Source organism: Chiloscyllium plagiosum, chromosome 4, assembly GCF_004010195.1.
Source record: "Chiloscyllium plagiosum isolate BGI_BamShark_2017 chromosome 4, ASM401019v2, whole genome shotgun sequence".
In the NCBI taxonomy this organism is placed as follows: Eukaryota; Metazoa; Chordata; class Chondrichthyes; order Orectolobiformes; family Hemiscylliidae; genus Chiloscyllium; species Chiloscyllium plagiosum.
The window spans coordinates 113,137,259-113,161,224 of NC_057713.1; the positions used below are offsets into that span (position 1 = coordinate 113,137,259).

At 38.8% G+C, this 23,966-nt stretch overlaps 1 protein-coding gene across 1 annotated transcript in view; it reads left to right on the plus strand.

Annotated features, from left to right (window-relative positions):
- LOC122549339 (exostosin-1-like) overlaps positions 1 to 23,966 on the plus strand; it is a 157,567-nt gene that overhangs the window by 125,649 nt on the left and 7,952 nt on the right. The window contains exons 5-10 of the mRNA XM_043688988.1: positions 1,179 to 1,311; positions 3,561 to 3,679; positions 4,273 to 4,368; positions 7,273 to 7,362; positions 9,754 to 9,914; positions 17,000 to 17,171. Of these exons, the coding sequence (XP_043544923.1) occupies positions 1,179 to 1,311; positions 3,561 to 3,679; positions 4,273 to 4,368; positions 7,273 to 7,362; positions 9,754 to 9,914; positions 17,000 to 17,171 (771 nt within the window). The remainder of the gene's footprint in view (positions 1 to 1,178; positions 1,312 to 3,560; positions 3,680 to 4,272; positions 4,369 to 7,272; positions 7,363 to 9,753; positions 9,915 to 16,999; positions 17,172 to 23,966) is intronic.

Sequence of the window (23,966 nt, forward strand, 5' to 3'; positions counted from 1 at the left end):
CAAACATACATCCTCAACCTACACTACAAATCTTCTCACTAAGTTTTCTGTTCTTAGTGCAGGTGCTGGAAATCTGAAATATCTTGCTTTTGTTAGCTCATCTAGATGACTGGCATTATTATATTTAATCCAAGGCTGGATTAGTGCAGTAGTGAAAGACAATTGCTCACTGCAGTCATCTTCTAGCCTAACCAGGATTGTATGCATCCCTTATAATCATAAAGAAATAAAGTCTCTATAATTGGATAGCAATCAACAGTGAGGAACGCGGTTTATCTTTCAGTTTACCCTCACCCCAAATTTTTACCTTCTAATTATTTCGCTAGCTAAAATAAATAATTTATTTAAATATACTGGGAATAGAGTCTGGAAATTTCTAGTTTAGTTTGACTTTGTGTTTTGCTTATTAGACTGTTAAAACAAATTGCATAATAGCCTATATTGGGGGTGGCATTATAGCTCAGTGGTTAACATTGCTAGCTCATAGTGTCAGGGATTCGTTCAAGATTCCCACCTTGGGCGACTGTGGAATTTGCACATTTTCCCTATGTCTGCGTGTGTTTCCTCTGGGTGCTCTGGTTTCCTCTCTCAATCCAAAATTGTGCAGATTAGGTGGATTGGCCATGGTAAATTGCCTGTAGTGTCCAGGGATATTTTGGCTAGGTGGATTAGACATGAGAAATGTAGAGTGACAGGGTGGGGAGGTGCATCTGTGTGGGATGCTCTTCAGAGGGGCAGTGTGGAATCGATGGGTCGAATTACCTGCTTCCATGCTTATAGGGATTCTATGATTCTATCTTGAAACACAGGATTAAGTTGTATCATGGCAAAAGTGAAAGCTCATTGCCTCCTAAATTGTTATTTTTGCTACTTTACTGTAGATTTAATTGTGGTACTCTTAGTGTACTTTTAGCTTTCATTAAGTAAACTATGATCTTCAAACATGTATAAGTATGATGTTGCAATATTTACTGTACTTGCTTTGAAGTTAAGTATATTTGTGTAAGCATAATCTATGCGCTTTATATGGAGTTGTTCTGGAAACTAAATAAGCAGGAACTGGCAAATGGATTTTGCAAAATATGTCGCCATTAATTCTATTTGTTTGGGAATTATGCATCCCCATAGTCATTGGGTCAGAAAATGGTAGAATTGCTAACGATGTATCTTTTTGATAGATAATTCAAGATCGAATTCTTAACCATATATCTCGCAATGGTTTAATTTGGAATAAACCTCCAGGGGGATTATTTAGTCAACCACAGTATTCAACGCATCTAGGAGATTTTCCTTTTTATTATTCTTATTTAGGTAAGTAGAATGCAAAATAATTCAGGCTGAAATGCAAGTATTCATGAATCGTAATATGCTGGTAACTTTTCATATGTTGAATCCTTTTCTTATACAAAGTATATTGACATCACATTTATGTATTTGCAACACAAGGCTTTAGCTATAAGTTACAAACAAAACAAGATTTAATCTCATTGTTAGATTGCTTCCTTGTATGGAAATGGTAGGGATTGCAAGCATGCCAACCTGAAATTTCACTGCTGACTGATTCTGTGCTGATATAGTTGTGGAAGAATTTTATGAATGCAATAATAATTTCAGTAGTAGTCTTTAGTTTTTGATTTTTGATATTGGATACAACCCAACTTGTGGGTCAGCATTTATTGCCAAATATTTATTGACTCATATTTTTGGAATGACCATTGTAAAGTTGGATTCCTCCTCCTGTTTTTTTCAAATGAATCTGCAATAATGCAGATTGTGATTTTAATACAATTTGCTTTTTCATAGTTGTATTTAACAAATTTCAATTGAAAATACCATTTAGTGCACACATTACCATTGATTTTCAACTATTTATGGTGTGGAAAAGATACTATGTTAATTGCATATTCGCTCAAATTACTGATGATTTGCACTACTATACATTACCCTTGTAAAAACAGTAACTCGTTGCCAACCACCACCTGACTTTCGAGAAATTGTTGCATTTGTCATTACTTAAGAACTATATATGGCCCAGAAAGTTAAGGCTGATCCCTCACAACAGGAGAACTCCTGTAATATTGATAGAACATAGAAAAATACAGCACAGGAACAGGCCCTTCTGTCCACCAAGCCTGTGTCTACCATTATGCCATTCTAAACAAATCCTGTATGCCTGCACTTGGTCTGCATTCCCTGCCCATATGCCTGTCAAACTTTGCTATCAAGTCTACTTCTATCAACTTCCCTGGCAGCATGTTCCAGGCTCCTACAACCCTCTATGTAAAAACTGAAACTTGTCTTGCACATCTCCTTTAAACTTAACCCCCTAACCTTAAGCCTATGCCTCCTAGTCGTTGACATTTCCATCCTGGGAAAAAGAACTCCAACTGCACACCTTTCCATGCCCCTCATAATTTTATATATATATCTGTCAGGTCGCCTCCTCAGCTTCTGATGCTGTCATATTAATAGTCAAGTTTGTCTGACTTCTCCTTATAGCTAATTACATTCTAATCCAGGCAACATCCTGTTAAACTATGTTTGCACATTGTCCAAAGATTCTACATCCTATAATTTCGCAACGAGAACTGCACACAATGCTCCAGATGAAGCCTAGCTAAAATTTTATACAACTGCAATATGACTTGCCAACTTACTAAGAAAGGCAAACAAGCTGTATGTTTTCTTTACCACCTGATCCACTTGTGTTCCTACTTTCAGGGAGCTATAGACTTGCACCCCACGATCCTTCTGTATATTAGTATTCCTTAAGGGTCCTGCTAATTACTGTTGCATATGACCTTCCAACTGCATCTCCACACAATTGTCCGGATTAAACCCTATCTCTATTTTCCGACCCAATTTTTCAGCTGATTTATATTCTGCTTTGGTAAGCTTCCTTACTATCCGGAATTCCACAAATTTTAGTCTTGTTAATAAGCCTACTAATCAGACCATCAACATTTTCATCCAGATCATTTACATATATTATAAATAACAGGTGTTTATGTTCTTGCAAGTTCACAGACTTTTTTCTGGCTCACAAAATCAATATTTAAAATTTTGGAGTTTCATTCCTGCAGATAATAAATTCAGTATTTTCCCTTCTTTCTGTATCTTGCTCAAAATCAGTTTTTATTTACTTCTATTTGTTTCTTGTACCCAATTTTCCTTTGCTTTCTTCTCTAATATTCTTGTTTCATTCTCAGTCATATAATAACAACACTTATTTCACCAGGGCCAAATTGACCTTCCACACTTACCAGCTCCACTGTCAGCAATTCGCAGTGCACAAAGTTTTCTTTTCAGCTGATGCTGAGGGAAACCAGTGTAACTAATGGAACATATCATGAGTGTCTCGGCTCAAATGTGGGATTTGTATTAGAATCCTGATTGTGAATGGTAGTATGTTTTTTCGCCTAGTTTTAGTGAGCTGTAGTATATATTGTCAAATGCACTGCCTGCTTAAGTAACTGTCTTAAATTTCTTTCCGAGTGTCAGCAGCTTAAATTATCTGAATAGTTTTGATCTTTAACCTTTTCCTATGTTTTTGGTTTCAGGTATAAAGCCTTCATCTAAGTTTACTGCGGTTATCCACGTAGTGACTCCGCTGGTTTCGCAGTCACAGCCAATATTAAAGCTCCTAGTAGCTGTTGCTAAGTCCCAATATTGTGCCCAGGTAAATTGTCCATTTTTTTTCTATTTGATAGCTGATAAAATGTTTCTTCAACACTGTGGACATTTGTGCTTTTAAAATCTCCTCTCAAATTTCTTTTCTGCTCTCTGGAAGGCAGAAGTGTCAAATATCTTACTGTTACCTCATTAAATTGGCTGTAAGGTATTTAATGGCAGATGTTAACAACTACTTGTCTGTGGTGTTTTTACATTTGTTGGGGTTAAAACATAATCGACAGTTTGAATATGGGCTGATTTGATATCCTTCCCTTATCTTTGTAACCATAGTATGCAAAATTAAACTGATAAGGTGCGCACTTTTGAGGTCTACATTTAGTTGCTCCTTTTGAATTGGGATTGTTTTACCTGAAATCTTAGTCTAATTGCTCTATATTTGTTGAAATGTTGTCAAGATGTGTTTACAAATAAAATGTTGGGAAATGTTAAAGTATTGTCAAAGTAAAATTAATGATTGTCCTTTTGAAGTAAGTAATTATGTTGTCAATGCATAATTTATGAAATAGAGCATTTTAATTGGCACAAACTTAAAGGCAGTGTAAATTTTGTATATTAATCCCAATTGTTGGTTGGTTGTAGGTTATTGTGTTATGGGACTGTGACAAACCTTTGCCAGCCAAACATCGGTGGCCCTCCACTACTGTCCCTGTGTTGGTAATTGAAGGGGAAAATAAAGTAAGTTTTCTTAGATTGCACACTTCAATCTCAAAATACTTCATTATGATCTGTGTGTTGACAGTGGGCGATTGCTCATAGGATTTGCAGGCTTTGATAACTTTGTGTACTTCTGAATATAGCTTTGACATTTGCCAAAAAAATTGTAAGTATTTAAAGCAAAAATGCACTGTCATCAGATTAAAGTATATTTGATTTTTTGCTTATAGGCTTTCAACTGTTTGTCAATATTTGTCACTGTCCTAACTCCATGACCAAGCACTCTGACTGTTCCAGTGTTTATGCAGAGAGTATGCAATGAGGTTCAAATGTATTCTAAAACATAGCTGACGACATTGGGCCCAGTAATTTGAATTCCAGTAATACTAATGGTTTATAGGATCTGTGTTCTGTGCAATTTGTAATAATGAGAGAAATCATTGCATGTAAGGGTTTATTTTTAAATTAAATGTTTCAGTAGCTTTCATAGATGCTAACTGTGGGTAGATCAATTTTTTTATAATTTGTGCTGTGACCACATTAAGTGTCTTGGCTCATGGGGGGACATTCATTGGAAATTAGTTCAAGCTGTGGCTGCCATGAAAATATGCAAGCCAGGCGAGTGAATCAGTAACATTCAAGCTATCAACTAAACAGTTGAGTTAAACTTCTAAGCACAGGCTGTCATTGATACAATATTTATACTGTAAAGTGAAGTATGCTGAATTTTTGTTTTATTTTTTAACCCTTTCTGCTGCCTAATGAATTTCCTGCTTGAAAATGTATAGTATGAATTGTGCTCCAAAATGCAAGTCTATTTGGGGAAAGGCTAAACAATTTAAAACCTTTAGAATGTTAAAATTAAATCCATATTTGACGTTGAAAATTATCATGTATATTTATGAAAACAATTTTGAGTTTAATGTTTAAGATATCTCTGTGATTCATGTCATTCCCTTCTCATCTCTCCCATAATATCCTAAGGTTGCAAATTCCATGGGAATGTGTTTAGAGTCCTCTAGTGCTTTCTTTCGTCCTTTCTCTCAAACCAGCTAAGATGTTTGTCTGTCACATTGGTTTTAATTTTGTAATAAGTTACATCAACTCATCATTTTCTAAAATAAGTACTTGGAAATATTAACAAGTACTGTCAGGCCTAGAGAATTGCTATGAGTGTCACTCCCTTCACCAAGACCACCCATATTCCATAACAAAACCCATCTCCATGTTGCTTCAGCTTATTAGTCTTATCCATATGCACAACTATTCTAATGTTCCTGGCACTTTACAGGCTCTAAACTTCACATATAAAACTGATTTTTCTGAAATTGTTAGCACAGAAAAGGGCCGTTTGGCCCTATGTATCTATGCTAGTCAATAAAGATCTGACTGCATTAATCCCGTTTTCTATCTTCTGGTCCATAACTCTGGGTGCCATGTCAACGTAGGTGAATATCTAAATACTGCTTGAATATTGCAGGAGTTTCTAATTCATCCACTCCAGGCAGTTAGTTCTAGATTCCTACCACTCTCTGACGAAAAAGAATATTCTCCTCAACACTCTTATTGGATCTTTCCTATTCACCCTACCAATGTCCCTCATAATCTTATATGCCTCTGTCCAGAACTTTCCCAAATATGTGTTGCTTCAAAGACTATCCAGTCATTCCTCATAGATCAGACCTCATAGATCAGCAAGGTAGTATCCTAGTAAATCTCTTCTGCATCTTCTCTAGTGCAATTACATCTTCCTATAACACAGTGGCCAGCACTGTACACAATGCTCCAGGTGTGGCCTAACCAGTGTACTTTTTATGGTTCTGGTACATCTTTCTTGCTCCTGTACTTTCTGCCTCGTTTAATAAAAATCAAGTATCTCATGCCACCTTAACCACCTTATTTAACTATCCTACTTCCTTCAAGGATTTTTGGATATTCACACCAAGGTCTTTCTGATCATCAGTTCCTTCTAAAAAAATCTATCATTCATCATATAATCTCTTATCTTGTTAGTCCACATGAAATGTATTACCTTACTTTTATGTGTTCGATTCTATTTGCCATTGCTCTGTCCAGCTGACCAGTTCATTGATAATCCTCCAGCAGATTTTGGTGATCCTCCTCACAATGTACTACCCTACAGGTTTTCATATCTTATATAAACATCTTAATCATACTCCCTACATTAAGTCCAAATGATTAATGTACACCATAAACAATAAGTGCTGCAATATTTAGCCCTGTGGAACTCCGCTGAAAACAGATTTCCAGTCACACAATTATCTCCCTGCCATCGCTGTCTGCTTCTTGCCCCTCAGCCAATTTTGGATCCAGTATGCCATTTTGCCTTTGGTCCCATGGGCGCTATCACTTTCTTGACCAGTCTACATGATGGATGCACTAAAATTTTACTGAAGTCTGTGTAGACCCCATTAAAAGCATTACTCTCATCAACATTCCTCGTTACTTCTGCATAAATTTGATCAAATTTGTCAAACATGACCTTCCTTGAATAAATCCATGCCTACTATCCCTGATTAATGCATGTCTCTAAGTGGGAATATACTGTACTCTGTCCCTCAGAATTCTTTTTAAAAACGTAATCACCATGAAGGTAAGATTGAATGCCCTGTAACTTGTTAGTACATCCCTTCCTCCATTTTTTTAATAATGGGACAATGTTAGCAGTGTTCCAAACCTCTGGCACTTTACCTGTGGCCAAAGGTTATTTGAAAATTGCTGCCAGATCCTCTGATATCTTCTCCCTTGACAGCCTGGGTTACCCCTCATTTGGGCCTACAGACTTATCCACTTTTCAAGTTGCCAAGCCCCCTCATATCTCCTCACTCGGTTTATTCAGGTCCTGACTTTATTGTCATTAAAGATGCAAAATTAATTATCAATTTTCTTCTACATTATGTATAGGTTATGAGTAGTCGTTTTCTTCCCTATGATGCCATCAATACGCATGCAGTACTTAGCCTTGATGAAGACACTGTTCTTTCTACCACTGAGGTAAGGGTACACCAATCTTTTAGCTCAGCTTGAAACCTACTGTCCTGTTTGGGAAGTTGTGCAGCTTAAGAAGATCTTGAATGTTATTGCTCTCTACTGAGCTATTGGACATCACTGAGGCTGGTGATGGGGACACCGCAATTGGCTTCATGCGTCTTGGCTGAGGAGAAGAGAATGTGGCTCGGATTAGTGTTCCTCATTCCTATTGGATGTGCTGTGCTGGAAAGCATTTGTGCACATGTTGAGTGAGAACAGAGTGGAGCTCCATTGCAAAAATTTAAAGAAAAGGCTAGATTATAGGATTTGTTTTTGATTACCACAGCAAAGATCCAGCACAAATACGAGACCAGATTTTCATAGTGTTATGCTGACTCCAAAGTCCTTCAAAAATGGTGGGCAAGGGATCACTGGTGTGGGATAAGGATGTGGGTAGCGAGTTTCTTCCTGCTGCATTCCCAACCTGGTCAGTTTCATTGTGAGGTTAAAAACTGAAAGGTCTCGGAAAATGTTTTTTTTGACAGATATGGAGGAAGGGTGAAGGACATGGTGTTGAGGCCCAGTGCCCAAGATAAAGAATGGCAAAAGAGAAAAAGGTGTAAAATACATGTAAATTATGGTCTGAAAGGCGGGGAATGAGTCATCGCTGCTGAGAGCAAAATAAACAAACCAAGCACAAACCAGAAAGGGGTGGGGAGGTGGTTGGAGAAAACAAAAGAAAAATGGAAGACTGGCATGGTGTAGTCATTTTAGATTAGATTACATTACAGTGTGGAAACAGGCCCTTCGGCCCAACAAGTCCACACCGACCTGCCGAAGCGCAACCCACCCATACTCCTACATTTACCCCTTACCCAACACTGCGGGCAATTTAGCATGGCCAATTCACCTGACCTGCACATCTTTGGACTGTGGGAGGAAACCGGAGCACCCGGAGGAAACCCACGCAGACACGGGGAGAATGTGCAAACTCCACACAGTCAGTCGCCTGAGGCGGGAATTTTCTGAAGTTATAAGATTCAATGTTAGGACTTAGAACCTGTAAAGTACCCAAGTGAAAAATGAGATGTTGTTCATTGGAAAGGTGGATAAATCCCCAGTACCTGATCATGTGTACCCAAGAGCTCTGTGTGGAAGCTAGGGAGGTGACTGTTGGGTTTTTTGCTGAGATATTTGGATCATTGATAGTCATAGATAAGGTGCCAGACGACTGGATGTTGGCTAACATGTTGCGACTATTTAAGAAAGGCGGTAAGGAAAAGCCAAGGAACTAGAGACCGGTGAGCCTGACATTGGTATTGAGCAGATTGTTGGCGAGAATCCTGAGGGACAGGATTTACATGTATTTGGAAAGGCAAGGATTGATTAGGGATAGTCAACATGGCTTTGTGTGTGGGAAATCATGTCTCACTAACTTGATTGAGTTTTTTGAAAAAAGTAACAGAGGATTGATGAGGACAGAGCATTAGATGTGATCTATAGGGACTTCAGTAAGGCATTTGATGAAGTCCCTCATAGGAGACTGGTTAGCAAGGTTAGATCATACGGATTACAGGGAGAACTAGCCATTTGGATACAGAACTGGCTCAAAGATAGGAGACAGAGGTGTGGTGGTGGAGAAGAGTCGCTTTTCAGACTGGAGGCCTGAGAACAGTGGTGTGCCACAAGGATCGGTGCTGGGTCCACTGCTTTTCATCATTTATATAAATGATTTGGATGTGAACATGGGAGGTATAGTTAGTAACTTTGCAGATGACACCAAAATTGGAGATGTAGCGGACAGTGAAGAAGATTACCTCAGAGTAAAATAGGATCTTGATCAGTTTGGCCAGTGGGCTGAGGAATAGTAGATGAAGTTTAATTTAGGTGAATGTGAGGTGCTGCATTTTGGAAAGGCAATTAGGACATTACACACTTAATGGCAAGGTCCTGGGGAGTGTTGCTGGACAAAGAGACCTTGGAGCGCAGGTTCATAGATCCTTGAAAGTGGAATCACAAGTAGATAGGACAGTGAAGAAGCCGTTTAGTATGCTTTCCTTTATTGGTCAGACCACTGAGTATAAGAGTTGGCAGGTCATGTTGTAGCTCTACAGGACATTGGTTAGGCCACTTTTGGAATATTGTGTGCAATTCTGGTCTCCCTCCAAAAGGAAGGATGTTGTGAAACTTGAAAGGGTTCAGAAAAGATTTACAAGGATGTTGCCAAGGTTGGAGGTTTGAATTATAGGGAGAGCCTGAATAGGCTGGGACTGTTTTTAAAAGTTGTGAAAATGACAAAAGATTATAGCTGTTGTAAGTCACCTGCATACAGATATAACATTTCTTCTTTATTATGCAGGTTATTTGTTCCTAATTTTGTGGAAAAAAAAATGATTAGGCTTCATCTTATTTTAGGTGGATTTTGCCTTCATTGTGTGGCAAAGCTTCCCTGAAAGAATTGTGGGATACCCAGCTCGCAGTCATTTCTGGGACAGCACAAAAGAAAGATGGGGTTACACATCTAAATGGACCAATGATTACTCTATGGTCCTAACAGGCGCTGCTTTCTACCATAGGTATGTACATGGCAGTAAAACATTGCTTTTAAACCTTTCTTGTACAATAACCATGTATATTTTTCCTGTAAAGCTGAATTCAACTATACAGAGAATTTGGTAAGTCATTATCCAACGGACCTTTGGCAAAGTATTTTAATTTTCTTCTAAGGTTAAAATTTTTCATAGTCACAATCCTTATAGACAGCATGACAACTTAAGAAGGCAACTGAGAGTGCTTTAATTCTTCTTTGATGGGAAAGAAAGTTTCTGTTTAACTTCAGCAGAGGTATTGTGTATAATTCTGGGCGCATCAGTCTTGAAGGTGGCTTGCAAAGTGTCAAAAAGAGCAAAGAGGCTTTGTATCACAGACCACTTGCCTTTCCCTATTACCAGCTGAACTTGAATGCTAGCCTTTTGTGACTTACGCCCGAGAATGCCCAAAGTCCATTTGTGCTGCAGCTCTCTGCAGTCTTTCTTCATTTAAAGAGCATTCACTCCCCTCTACTTTCTACTGAAGTGCACAACCTCTAATTTCCCCACATTTTATTCTATTTACCAAGTTTCTCTTCACTCACTCAACCTGTCTACAAAGGGACCTCAATTATCCGGCATTTGATTATCCGAATTTCGGATTATCCAACCAAGATCATAAGGTCCTGATTCTTGGCTAAACTATGTTATCCGGCATTCAATTAACCGAATGAAATACTCTCTCTCCGTGTCCTTCGGATAATTGAGGTTCTTCTGTGTATCTTTCTGCAGGCTGACATCCTCACCACTGACCATCGTACCTATTTTTATATCATCTGCAAAACAGAAGATAGCACATTTGTTTCTCTCATTCCAGTCATTAATCGTATTGTAACTAATTGTAGCCCCACCATTGATCCCTGTAACAGTGCCCTAGTTACAAGTTGCTGCCTTGAAGATACCCCCTTTTATCCCACACTGTCTTCCATTCATACTAAGAATCGAAGAAGAGTGTCCCACAGTCAGCATAATAGTGAAGCAGTTCAGGAAGATCGCTTCACCATAGTGGTGATTGGAAAACATTGCAGGAAGTGTGTCCTGCAGTGCAGCACTCTGGGAAGAGATACCTGCAATCAATATCATGGTGAAGCAGTCCAGGAAGAGTCTCTAGCAATCAGCATTGCAATGAAGTAGTCTGCAAAGTGTGCCCTACAGTCACTACTTTTTGAAAAAAAACAGAAGTATCAGCACAGCAGATCTAAGTTAATTGGCTGGTAAGAAACAACTGTTGGGGCTACCTGTAATTTGCTATAAATTAGGAAAGTGTACTTTTAAGTACTAGAAACAAGTGAAAACTATGACCAATATAATAGAGGGGGTGACTGTGAAGTACTTGAATTAGCATTGATAGAGAGAAAGTATTGGTAAATTTTAGCAGGCTTTTAAACTGGATAAACCCTAGTCCCACAATGCTGTGAAACGCAACGGAGGTGATTGCAGGGCCTCTGATATTAATTTTCAAATCCCCTCTGGCCACATTTCAGTATGAACATAGAAGATATAGTTAGTACGTTTGCAAATGACGCCAAAATTGGAGGTGTAGTAAACAGCAAAGAAGGTTACCTCAGATTACAACGGGATGTTGATCAGGTGAGCCAGTGGGTTGAGGAGTGGCAGATGGAGTTTAATTTTAGATAAATGCGAGGTGCTGCATTTTGGAAAAGCAAATCAAAGCAGGTCTTATACACTTAATGGTAAGGTCCTAGGGAGTGTTACTGAGCAAAGAGACCTTGGAGTGCAGGTTCATAGCTCCTTGGAAGTAGAGTCACAGGTAGATAGGATAGTGAAGAAGGTATTTGATATGCTTTTCTTTATTGGTCAGTGTATTGAGTACAGAAGTTGGGAGGTCATGTTGCAGCTGTAGAGGACATTGGTTAGACCATTTTTGGAATATTGCGTGCAATTCTGGTCTCCTTCCGATTGGAAAGATGTTGTGAAACTTGAAAGGGTTCAGAAAAGATTTACAAGGATGTTGCCAGGGTTAGAGGATTTGAGCTATAGGGAGAGGTTAAATAGACTGGAGCTGTTTTCCCTGAAGCGTCGAAGGCTGAGGGGTGACCTCGTGGAAGTTTATAAAATCATGAGTGGCATGGATAAGATAAATAGACAAAGTCTTTCCCCTGGGGTGGGGGAGTCCAGAACTAGAGGGCATAGGTTTAGGGTGAGAGAGGAAAGATACAAAAGGGACATAAGGGGCAACTTTTCCATGCAGAGGTGCGTATATGGAATGAGCTGCCAGAGGAAGTGATGGAGGCTGGTACAATTGCAACATTTAAAAGGCATCTGGATAGGAGTATGAATAGAAAGGGTTTAGAGGGATATCGGCCAACCGCTGGCAAATGTGACTAGATTAGGTTGGGATATTTGGTCAGCATGGACAAGTTGGACCGAAGGGTCTGTTTCTGTGATGTACATCTCTATGAATCTATGGCACAGAAGAGCTGTCAGTGGGCCTGAGAGCATCTAATGTAGTACCACTATTCAAGAAGGGTAGTTGGGATAAACTAGGAAACTACAAGTCCAATATCTGTTGTTGGAAAACTATTGGAAAATATTCTGAGGTACAGAAATCAGCTCCACTTAAAGAAGTGAGGATTAATCATGCATAGTCAGTATGGCTTTTTAAGGGGTAGATCATGCCTTACAAATTTGATGCAAGTTTTCAAAGAGAGTGAATACATGTGTAGCTGAGGGTAATGCGATTGATGCATGAATCTCAGTAAGGCTTTTGACAATGTATTGCACAGCAGGCTTGTTGAAGAGCCAAGAAGCTGATAGGAAGCAGAGGGTGATGATTGAAGGGTATTTTTATGATTGAAAATTGTGTCCAGTGGCATACTATGGGGCCCATTGCTGGGTCTCTTGCTGCTTGTTGTGTACGTTAATAATCTAGACATGAACGTAAGGAGTGTGATCAGTTCATTTGTAGATGACCCCAAAATTGGCAAGATATATAACTAGGTGGAAAGCAATGAACTGCAGGATGATAGGCTGGCTGAGCAGTGGCAAATGGAGTTTAATCCTGAAAAATGAGAGAGAATGCATTTTTGGAGGACTAACAAGGCAAGTTAAATGATAGGACACTAGGAAGTACAAAAAATAAGAGGGATCTTTGGTTTGCAAGTACATAGATCTTTGAAGGTAGTCAGACAGATAGATAAAACAATGAACAGTACAACACAAGAACAGGCTCTTTGGCCCACCAAGACTGCTTTCTAAACTAAAATAGAAGGTGGTTAAGAAGACATAGGGATACTCACTAAACAAAAGACCAAAAGAATTGCGGATGCTGGAAATCAGAAGCAAAAACAGAAATTGCTGTGAAGAGAAGACAGAGGTAATGTTTTGGATCCAGTGACCCTCCTTCACTATGGGACAGAATACTTGCCTTTATTAGTAAAGGCATTCAACATGATTAAAGAGATTATGATGTGAGTTAAACCACAGCTCGAGTACAATGTGCAGTTGTGGTTATCACACTAAAGGAAGAATATGATTGCATTGGAGAAGGTTCAGAAGCGATTCACCCCAGAGGCTGACTGGGGTGGAGTGATTCCATTATGAAGAGAGACTAGACTGAGGTGGGGGTCATGATTGACGTATGGATACGGTGAATAGAGAGCTGCTGTTCCGCTTGGTTGAGGAGTCAGACACGAGGGCATAGTTTCAGGGTAAAGGGTAGAAGATTTCAGAGGGGATTTGGGACAAAGTGATTTCACTCAGCGGATGTTAGGAATCTGGAATGTACAGCCTGGGGAGGTAGTGGAGGTTGGAAAACTTAAAACCTTTAAAAAAGCTTTAGATGGGACAAGAGCAGGAAATGGGACAAGAGCAGGAAATTTAGATTAGTGCATTTTTAGTGGTACTTCTGTTGGTGCATGTGGATGGGCCGAAGGGTATTTTTCCTGCACTGTATGAATATGGTTGGAAATGTGATTAGAATTGATGGATGTTCAGTGGCCAGAGCAGACACAATGGGTTGAAGGGCCTTCTTCCGTACTGTAAAACAGACTAATACACTACACTCAATATCATCAGTTCTTATTGTGTGGTGCTAATGGTTCTACCTTATCAAACACCTATGGAGTGTAAAGATCACATCTTAATTTATTTTTGGTTGTGGATAAAATTGACCAAAGGACTTTTTCACAACAAAGAGCAGAGAAAGGAATTGCTGCACTTTTGAAATATAAGTTATTGAAATTCATTGTAAATCATATTTACGCTGTTGCTTTGTAAGCACTGGGAAAGATGTTAAGGAAGTCAAATGGTTTTGTGTGGTCGGCAACAAGTAACTGTTTTGGGCATTTGTACCCAATTGTGAATGTTGAAAGTCATCAACCTGACAATTATCTGGTTCCTGGGTAGTTAAACAGCTTGTGGGTCCGAACGATACAGGGAGAAGCCGTCCAGCCTTTGGAAGTGGAGGTAGCCTTTCACACACTTGCTTTTGCTTTCTTGTTCCTTCCCCCCTCCGTCTCTGTGTCTCTACCCCTCCCCCAGTGAAATACTTAAAATCTGAAAAAAAATCCATTATTTTCTCCCAGCAGTTACTGGAAACTGTTGTTTTTAACCAGTGAGTCAGAGACTTTATAATTTGTGAACATGTCTCTCTCTGGCTCCTCTGAAGAAGTGAAAGAACCTGGAGGAAAAGATCAAAGATATGAAGGACTTGGGAAACAAAGCAGCACCCCATTGAACCATGAGGACTAGTGTTATTGAATAGTTCCCCTAATTTTTGTTTTCCTTCGACCTGTAACATCAATATTTTCTAATCTATCTGGGTCTGTCTGTATGTATATGTAAGGGAGTTTTTGAAAGGTGTAAGAATTCTAAGTAGTAAAATTATATGCCACCAGTTCATTGTTTTTAGCTTGGTTAGAATCTATTTATTTCTAATACTTGCTTTCTGTTAACCTAAGTCTTTAAGGTAAACTGCATATTTGGATAATTTTTTTTAACTTTTGTGACAAGTCAAGAAAACAGAGGTTTGATTTCCAGCATACAACACAGTGAAGTCTAACTGCAAATGTGTTACATCTGAAATACTCCCCTTTATCTGTCCTGCTTGTTCCTTCGTCAAAGAATTCCAATAAATTTGTCAGCCTTTTGCTTCAACTGTTTATCTGTGTTTAATAGATCTAAGTGCACAGTGGATACTGATGTTTTTATGTATTTGCAGTAGCCAATGTCAATGAATGTGATATTTTTGCAGAACTTGATTTCTGATGTCAGTTAACATCCAATTAAAAATTTTAGAATCTGCTGGGCACTACATGGCAAATTGGCAAAACCTGAGTTACAGTGCATATAAACCTCTTGCAGATTTTCCCATGAAATATGATGAGGAAGAAACATGTTGGAAGAGTCTGATTTCAATTAAAAGTTGAGTTTGTACCAGAATTACGATAAACCTAATTATCAGGGATGAACAGCAGATCACTCTTCCAAACATGCCTGTTCCTTTCTGTTACAATGCTTTAGATTTGGGGAATAAATTAAAGTGAAGCCTGCTGTAACAGTGGGTAAATTCACAGAAATAACAACCCTTAATGACAGGTAATCACACTTTAACAAGGCACAAACAGCTGCTTCATGATCCAAAATAGCTAGTATATTTTATATAGTTTATGCAGTACCTTTTATAATTGTTGAGATTGATCATATGAAATTATTTACCCCAAGGTAAGCAGCTGTGCAGGATAAATGGGAAAGATGCAATTGGTAGGGGGTCTGTAATAATCTCTCCCTGTGTTCCACTACAGATGGGATTAATACAGGACATGAGTGTTTCACTTTTAAAATGATCTATTATAGCCATAAATACAAGCTGCAAATAAGTCTTGATGTGAATTGTTTTCTGTAGTGTCTTTTATGATTAAAGAATTTGTTTGCTTTAGCTAATCTCAATAAAGGTACATTATGATGTATCACAACTCTACATGTTGAATGCAATAGCTTAGAATATTAGTTCCTGCTGATTTTGTTGGAGATTTTCAATGTTTATTAAACTCTATGTCCGCAGAGTAGTCATATAAGTAAGTGGATGCTAAATTCAATAGGGTTTACAGGGAGAAGGTGAGAGACTGGGGTTGAGAAACTCAGCAGGAGAAAGTGAGGATTGCAGATGCTGGAGATCAGAGCTGAAAATGTGTTGCTGGAAAAGCGCAGCAGGTCAGGCAGCATCCAAGGAACAGGAGAATCGACATTTCGGGCATAAGCCCTGAAGAAGGGCTTATGCCCGAAACGTCGATTCTCCTGTTCCTTGGATGCTGCCTGACCTGCTGCGCTTTTCCAGCAACACATTTTCAGTTGAGAAACTCAGCAGCCATGATTGAATGGTGGAGCAGACTTGATGGGTTGAATGGCCTAATTTCTGTTCCTATATCTTTCTATGTCTTTCTATATCTATGCAGACCTGCAACTAGTTTAAATGACTTTGACTTTGCATTACAAGAACTCTTTAAATCAAGTGACATTCCTGCATCATTTCAGCCATGTATCGATGAAAACTAAAATTGAAACATGAAGTGAATATGAGCTTTAGGGTGCAAAGTTTTTTTAAACTTTGTTTTTAGAAGAAAATGAAGAGTCACTGAAGAGTTTCGAAATTGATTGGCAGAGGAACTTTAACTAAATCAATTGCTTAACGATTAATTTCTCATTAATTTTATGACATGAATTTCATTTTTCTCTTGTACAATTGGAAAAATATTCTCTTTCTGAAAATGTATGAGCAATTATATTTTCATACATTCTTCACCATTCACCCCTCCTGATTTTGCCTCCCACTAGCTACTGATAGTTTTTCTGTTAATTGATTTTTCTACTTGTAAGTTCTTAACCATGTAACTTAGTGTAGATAAAATTATGATAGAGTAATTTCCTTTATTGTATGATTTCCTGCACTGAAGTAGTTTGACTTAAGGAAACAGGGTGTTTTCTTTGAATGCAAGTTAACTGGTTGTCAATCAGATTATCAACTAGTACTTCAGTAATGTATTTGACTTAAAAGTGATATTGTATTTTAGACACTTAAGATTAATTCTTTGGCTTTGCTTTTATTATTGTAGGTACTACCATTACCTGTACACTCATTATCTGCCTTCCAGTCTAAAAAACATGGTGGATCAACTGGCCAACTGTGAAGACATATTGATGAACTTCTTGGTTTCAGCTGTCACCAAGCTGCCTCCTGTTAAAGTCACTCAGAAAAAACAGTATAAAGAGACAATGATGCAGCAGGTAATTTAATTGGGTGTAAAGTAAAGAAGCTGAAAATGTGTTGCTGGAAAAGCGCAGCAGGTCAGGCAGCATCCAGGGAACAGGAGAATCGACGTTTCGGGCATAAGCCCTTCTTCAGGAAATTCCTGAAGAAGGGCTTATGTCCGAAACGTCGATTCTCCTGTTCCCTGGATGCTGCCTGACCTGCTGCGCTTTTCCAGCAACACATTTTCAGCTCTGATCTCCAGCATCTGCAGACCTCACTTTCTCCTGTAAAGTAAAGAAACCCAGACAACGTAAATTTTATGGTCTTTGAAATGGATTTGTTGAACTTTAATACTGATGTGATACCAGAGTTTAGGGATTGAAAGAAAGGCTTAGTTATATCAGGCTTTTCGTGACCACTGAATATCTTCAAACATTTTACAACTAATGAAGTGTTTTTAAAATGCAGTCACTGTTCTAAGAAGAACATAACCAAAATACACAATTTTTTTTGTATGATGATTGAAGGATAGATATTGGTCAAGGCACTGGGAATAACTCTTCTCCTCGAAATCATGCTATGGAATCTTTTACATTTAGCTAAGCAGGTAGATTGTTCCTCTGCTTAGTATATCTTTTAAAAACTGTTTCTGTAACAATGCAGCGATTTGTCAATATAACACTGAAGTGTCACCTAAGACTTTTGTTCCCAATTTCTCGAGTAGAATGGACAGCTGTCCATGGAAGTGGCAGATCTGGGTACTTCTGATAAGAAAATATTAAAATGTTTCGAAGGGAAGAAACAGGGGGAAGTGTTATTTTTGGTGAAAGCAATCATGGCAGTACTGGAGAAGGTAGCGGCTTTAGAGGGTTCAAGGACAGATCAAGGCTAGAGCTGAGGACTAAGAGCAATTACAATTTTCACCAGCAACCTTAAAATGACCAAGTAGTACCAAGGATTTGTTTGGCCTTTTCTGGTGTAGTGGTAGTGCCTCAGCCTCGAGCCAGAAGGCCTACATTCAAGTGCCACCTGCAATACCACATCTGAGCAGGTTGATATTATAAAAAATATACCAAGAATGTAATGAGCCAGGAGGCCCAGGTTCAAGGTCCCACTGGCTGCAGAGGTGTGTAATAACATATCAGTGGGTTGATTAGAAAATATCTAGTAAGAATATGATGAGCCAAGTCGATCAAGTGACAGTGGGGGAGAACATTTGAGGATGGGGAATTACATTATTCAACCAGAGTAAAAATAATCAACCAGCAGATAACCATCTATAATCAGGCAAGAACAGACCTGGGCTAGGTAGGCTGGAGCCAATGGTTGAAGGAAAAACAGCGGCAGAATGATGGGCGACCGTCACAGTGGAGGAGGCTTGGGCGTAGTCAAGGTATATTCCTTCAAAAGAAAACGACAAACAAATCCAGAACTTCCTGGATGATGTAGGAGATATAAACTAAGGTAAAGGAGAAAAAGTGTGCCATTACACGTGAGGTAGTAAATGCAATTAAGAAATAAGCTGAATGCAGAAGGTTCAGAAGACAAGGTGATAAACCAAATAAGAGAAGCAAGAAGAGATATAGGAGAGAAAACAGAACTGCCAATTCTCTCAAAGGGAAATCCACATCTTCTATAAGCGCATTAACAGTAAAAATATGTTTTCAGGAGGAGTAGATCCGATTCAGGACCAAAAAGAGGATTTGCATATGGAGACAAGAGGTGTTAAATAAATACTTTTGCATTTGTCTTCACCCACATGGTAGATGCCAGCCAGGCCATGGTGATAGAAGAAGAATCTGTCACCAGAGACATTTAAAATTGGTGAGATGTTAGATAAGCTGTTGTTCAAATTAAAAGGGTGCAGAAAAGATGTGCAACGATCTTACTGGAAGTGGAGTGTTTGAGCTATAGCAAGAGGCTGAATAGGCTGACGGATGGTCTTATAGAGGTTTATAAAATCATGAGGGTTATGGATAGGGTGAATAGCCAAATCTTTTTGCCAAGGTTGGGGAATCTAAAACTAGAGGGCATAGGTATAAGGTGAGAGGGGAAAGATTAAAAAGGGACCTCTGAGCAACTTTTTCATGCAGAGGGTGGTGCACGTGTATGGAACGAACTACCAGAGGAAATGATGGAGGTGGATACAATTACAACATTTAAAAGGCATCTGTTTGGATAAATGAATAGGAAAGGTTTAGAGGGATGTGAGCCTAAATCAGTTTAGGATATCTAGTCGATACAGATGAGTTGGACAAAAGGGTCTGTTTCTATGCTGTAAACTCAATAACTATGACTGTCTATGTTAAAGTTGATAAGGCACAGGGAGCAGATGAAATGCATGCAAGGATATTGAAGGAAGCGAGTGTAGAAATTGTAGGTGCATAGGCAATAATCTTTCAATCTTCTCTACATTCACGATGATGCATGTGGAATGGAAAATTCCAAACGACGTTAAAAAATATGGTTATAAAGGTAGGCCCAGAAATTACAAACCATTTAATTTAACTTTGGTTTTGCAAAATAATTATCATGAGATGTTGTTCATTTCAGAAGTCCGCATTAACATGTTCAGGGAAAGTAGTGTTCAAGAAATTTGCTGGAGTATTTTGACATGATAGCAGAGAGAGTTGATTATGGCAAGGCTGTTGATGTTGTATACCTGGACTTCTAAAAGGTGTTGTAGTACCACACGTGGACTTCAGGTAAGTTGTAAGGCATAGAATAATAGGTTATGGGTACAAAATTGGCTGAGTGAAGGAAACAAGGTAGTGATTAATGGATATTTTCAGAACAGGAGGAAGGTTTACCCCATGGGTCAGCATTAGGAACCTTTGCCTAATATATATAAATGATCTTGCTGTGCAGGGGCTCGTTTCAAAGTTTGTGGATCACACAAATCTTGGAAGGTTTGTGGGGCAATACTATCAACAGAGTTCTACAGTGTAGAATTTCAAAAATACATTGACAAGTTGGCAGAATGGTAGGTAGCAGAAGTAGCTCAATGTAGAACGTTATCAGTTAATAAACTTTGATATAAAGAATGTGGAGATACAGTATTATATAAAGAATACTATTCTAAAGGTATACAGGAGAAGAGAGACCTGAGTGTATATGTATATAAGACATTCATTATGGCAGGACTGGTAGAAAAAAATAAATGCATTACTGTAGGCTTCATTAATTGGCGCACAGAGTACAAGAGCAGAGAGTTTTGCTGAACTTGCATATGACACTGGTTAGATCTCACCTGGTGTATTGTGTACAGTTCTGGGTACCACACTTCGGGAAGGATGTGAATGCATTGGAGGAGTGCAGAAATAGTTTACAAGAATGATTTCAAGATTGGGACATTTCAGTTATAAGGATATATTGGAAAAGTTAAGACTGTTCAGAGACTTGATGGAAATTTTCAAAATCAGATGATGTTCCTGCTATTAAAAGGAATGAGAACCAAAGGATATTGTTTTAAAGTACTTTGCAAAAGAAGTAAATATGAGATGAGAAAAGCTTTCAAACATTTGCATGGTTTAGATTTGGAATGCACTGTCTGGAAGTGTGTGGGTATAGGTTCATTAATATATTCAAGGGGGCATTGGATGATTATTTGAATAGAAACAGTGTGAGGGGCTATAAAGAAAAGACCAAGTCAAAATGGTTAGAAAACTGGTGTGGACACGATGGACTGAATGGCCTCCTGCTGCATTCCAATTCTGATATATGTGAATTTTCCTTATTTACGTGGTTTACTTCAAGATCTGAACCAAGTACAAATGAGAGAAGCAATTCAGCCATGTATTTTCTTAGAAACCTTCAATCTTTCTTGATAGCATCTACCTCTAACTTTCAGCCAGTGATTGCTGCTGGGTAGTACATGTTTAGATATAAGGTTGAGTCTGACTATGCTGCCATTTATGGTCGGATTGTCTTCAGACAGGCATTATACAAATTGATACTGCCAAGATTCAGTTCTTTCTAGAATTATAGATTGAAGTTGCCAATAAAATGTACAAGTAGTGACACAATAGATGAACTATTTTCAAAAACAAATTTAGGAATGAAAAAAGATGAAATAATTCGTAGTCAGTAAGTCAAACCCAAAAACGTAATAAAAATTAGCATTATCTTATAAATGGGAAGTTGTTTATCATCATCACAATCCAGAAGAGGCAAGGAAACAGCAAAAAAAAGTAGGTAATTTGCCCTTTAAGCCTGCTATATCATTTAACATGTCATGGCCAAGTATCCAACTCAGAAGTACCTTTCTTCCCCCTGCCCTTTGATCTCTCTATCCCTCAATTTATGTCTGATTCCTCCTTGAAAACATTCAATGTTTTGATCTCAGCTGCTTTCTGTGGCAGAGAATTACACAGGCTCATATGTCTCTGGGTGAAGAAATTTCTCTTCATCTCAATCTTAAATGGCCTACCTTTACCTTTTGTCTGTGACTCTTTGTTCTGGACTTCCCAGTCATTGGGAACATTCTTCATGCATTTACTCAGTTAAGTCCTGTTTAGAATTGTATAGGTTTCTATGAGATACCACTGCTTCTAAATTCAAGTTTATAGAGTAGTAACTGATCCAGTCTTCTTTCATACATCAGTCCTACCTTACCAGGAATCAATCTGGTAAGCTTTCGTTGCACTCCCTACGCGGAGAGAACATACTACTTTAGATAAGTAGATCAAAAATACATGTAATATTTCAGGTGTAGTCTCATCAGGATCCTGTATAATTGCAGCAAGACATCCTGCTTCTGCACTGAACCCTCCACCTGGGAAGGTCAGCATCCCAGTTGCCTGCTGCACCTATATATAAAGTGAATAGCTGGGGTCCAAGCACAGATGACTGTGATAGCCCATTAGTCACTGCCTGTCATTCTGAAAAGGACCCTTTATTTTTGTTCTGTGTTTTCTCTGCCAAGTAGTTCTCTAATCATGTCAGTACATTATCCCCAATCTTATTATCTTTATTCTGCATCCTAATTTCTTACGTGGGACCTTGTCAAAAGCCCACTAAAAGTCTAAATAAACCAAATTCACTGGCTCTCTTATCATCTGATTATATCCTCTCAAAATTCTAGCATGATTTCACTTTCATAAATCTGTGCTGATTCTGTTTTCCAAGTGCTCTGCTTATAAATCTTTCATTGACATCCATTACCAGCAGTCGCTAACAGCCAGATCATTATCCACTGCTTTGTCTGTCCAATTGTTCTGTCTGTTTCCCTACCTATCATTTACTCCCTATCGTCTTCCACAACCCCATCTTTTGTATATAAACTGACATTTTCCTAGTTACCTTCTGTTCTGAGCAGTGCCACTCAACCTAAAATGTTAATTCTGTTTTCACTCTGCAGATGCTGCCAAATCTGCTGAACTTTTGCAGCAATTTCTGTTTTTGTTTACCATTACCGATACCAGTCCGTAATTTCCTGTTTTCTCTCAACTTTGTTTTTAAATAGTGGGGTTACATTAGCTATCCTCCAATCAATACAAACTGTTCCAGACTATACAGAGATTTGAGAGGTGACCACTAATGTATCCACTGTTTCTGGAGCCACTTCCTTAAGTACTCTGGTGTTATGAAGGTGTAACGGGTACTGTACCTTTAAGAAAGTTGAAAGCTAGCAAGGACTTAGAGAAGCACACAAAGTACTGGAGAATTTACAATGTAAGTTTTGGTTCAGAACAGCTAGCACTGACTGGGTTGCTTGGAGATAAAAACAAATTCAAATTTGGCCAATCTGTTTAAATTATACCCCAAATTACCAACCTCCAATCAAGTTTGAATTTAGGATATTGACAAGATTAAAAACCAGTGAAATGACCTGATGCTTTTGGGTATAAGACCAGGAAAATTGAATAGTTGAGGAGGAGAACTGCCAATCCACCAATATATGCAGACTGCCCAGAGAATAACTCTCTTAAAGGTACCTTTATGCTGTGGTTCTGTTCGTCGAGCTGGAAGTTTTTGTTGCAAACGTTTCGTCCCCTGGCTAGGCGACATCATCAGTGCTTGGGAGCCTCCTGCGAAGCGCTTCTTTGATGTTTCCTCCGGTGTTTATAGTGGTCTGTCCCTGCCGCTTCCAGTTGTCAGTTTCAGCTGTCCGCTGTAGTGGTTGGTATATTGGGTCCAGGTCGATGTGTTTGTTGATGGAGTTTGTGGATGAATGCCATGCCTCTAGGAATTCCCTGGCTGTTCTCTGTCTGGCTTGCCCTATGATAGTAGTGTTGTCCCAGTCGAATTCATGTTGCTTGTTGTCTGCGTGTGTGGCTACTAAGGATAGCTGGTCGTGTCGTTTCGTGGCTAGTTGATATATTAAGTTTCGAGAGTTTCGAGAGGGATAAGAAGAGATTTACTAGAATGTTGCCAGAAATGAAAGGTTTGAGTTATACATAGAGACTGAATAGGCTGGGACTTTCCTCACTGGAGCGTAGGGGGTTGACGGGTGACCTTATAGAGGTTTATAATACATGAGGAGTATAGATAAGGTGAACGGCAGGTGTCTTTTCCTTTGCGTGGGAAATTTCAAGACTAGGGATATATCTGAAAGGAGAAAGATTTTAAAAAGACATGAGGGACAATTTACCTTTTTTTTTTAAAAAGAGTGGTCAGCGTGTGGGATGAACCTGCAAAGGAAGTGGTGTATGGGAGCATAGTTACAACATTTAAAAGACATTTGGATAAGTAAATGAATAAGACATGGGCCAAACACACTAGGTAGCCTGCCTCCGTAACCATCTCATCCCACATGGACTCCGGACCACCTTTAAACCAGCAGAGTTCGGACCCGAACAGGACAAACAGTACAGACTACAGATTCAAAA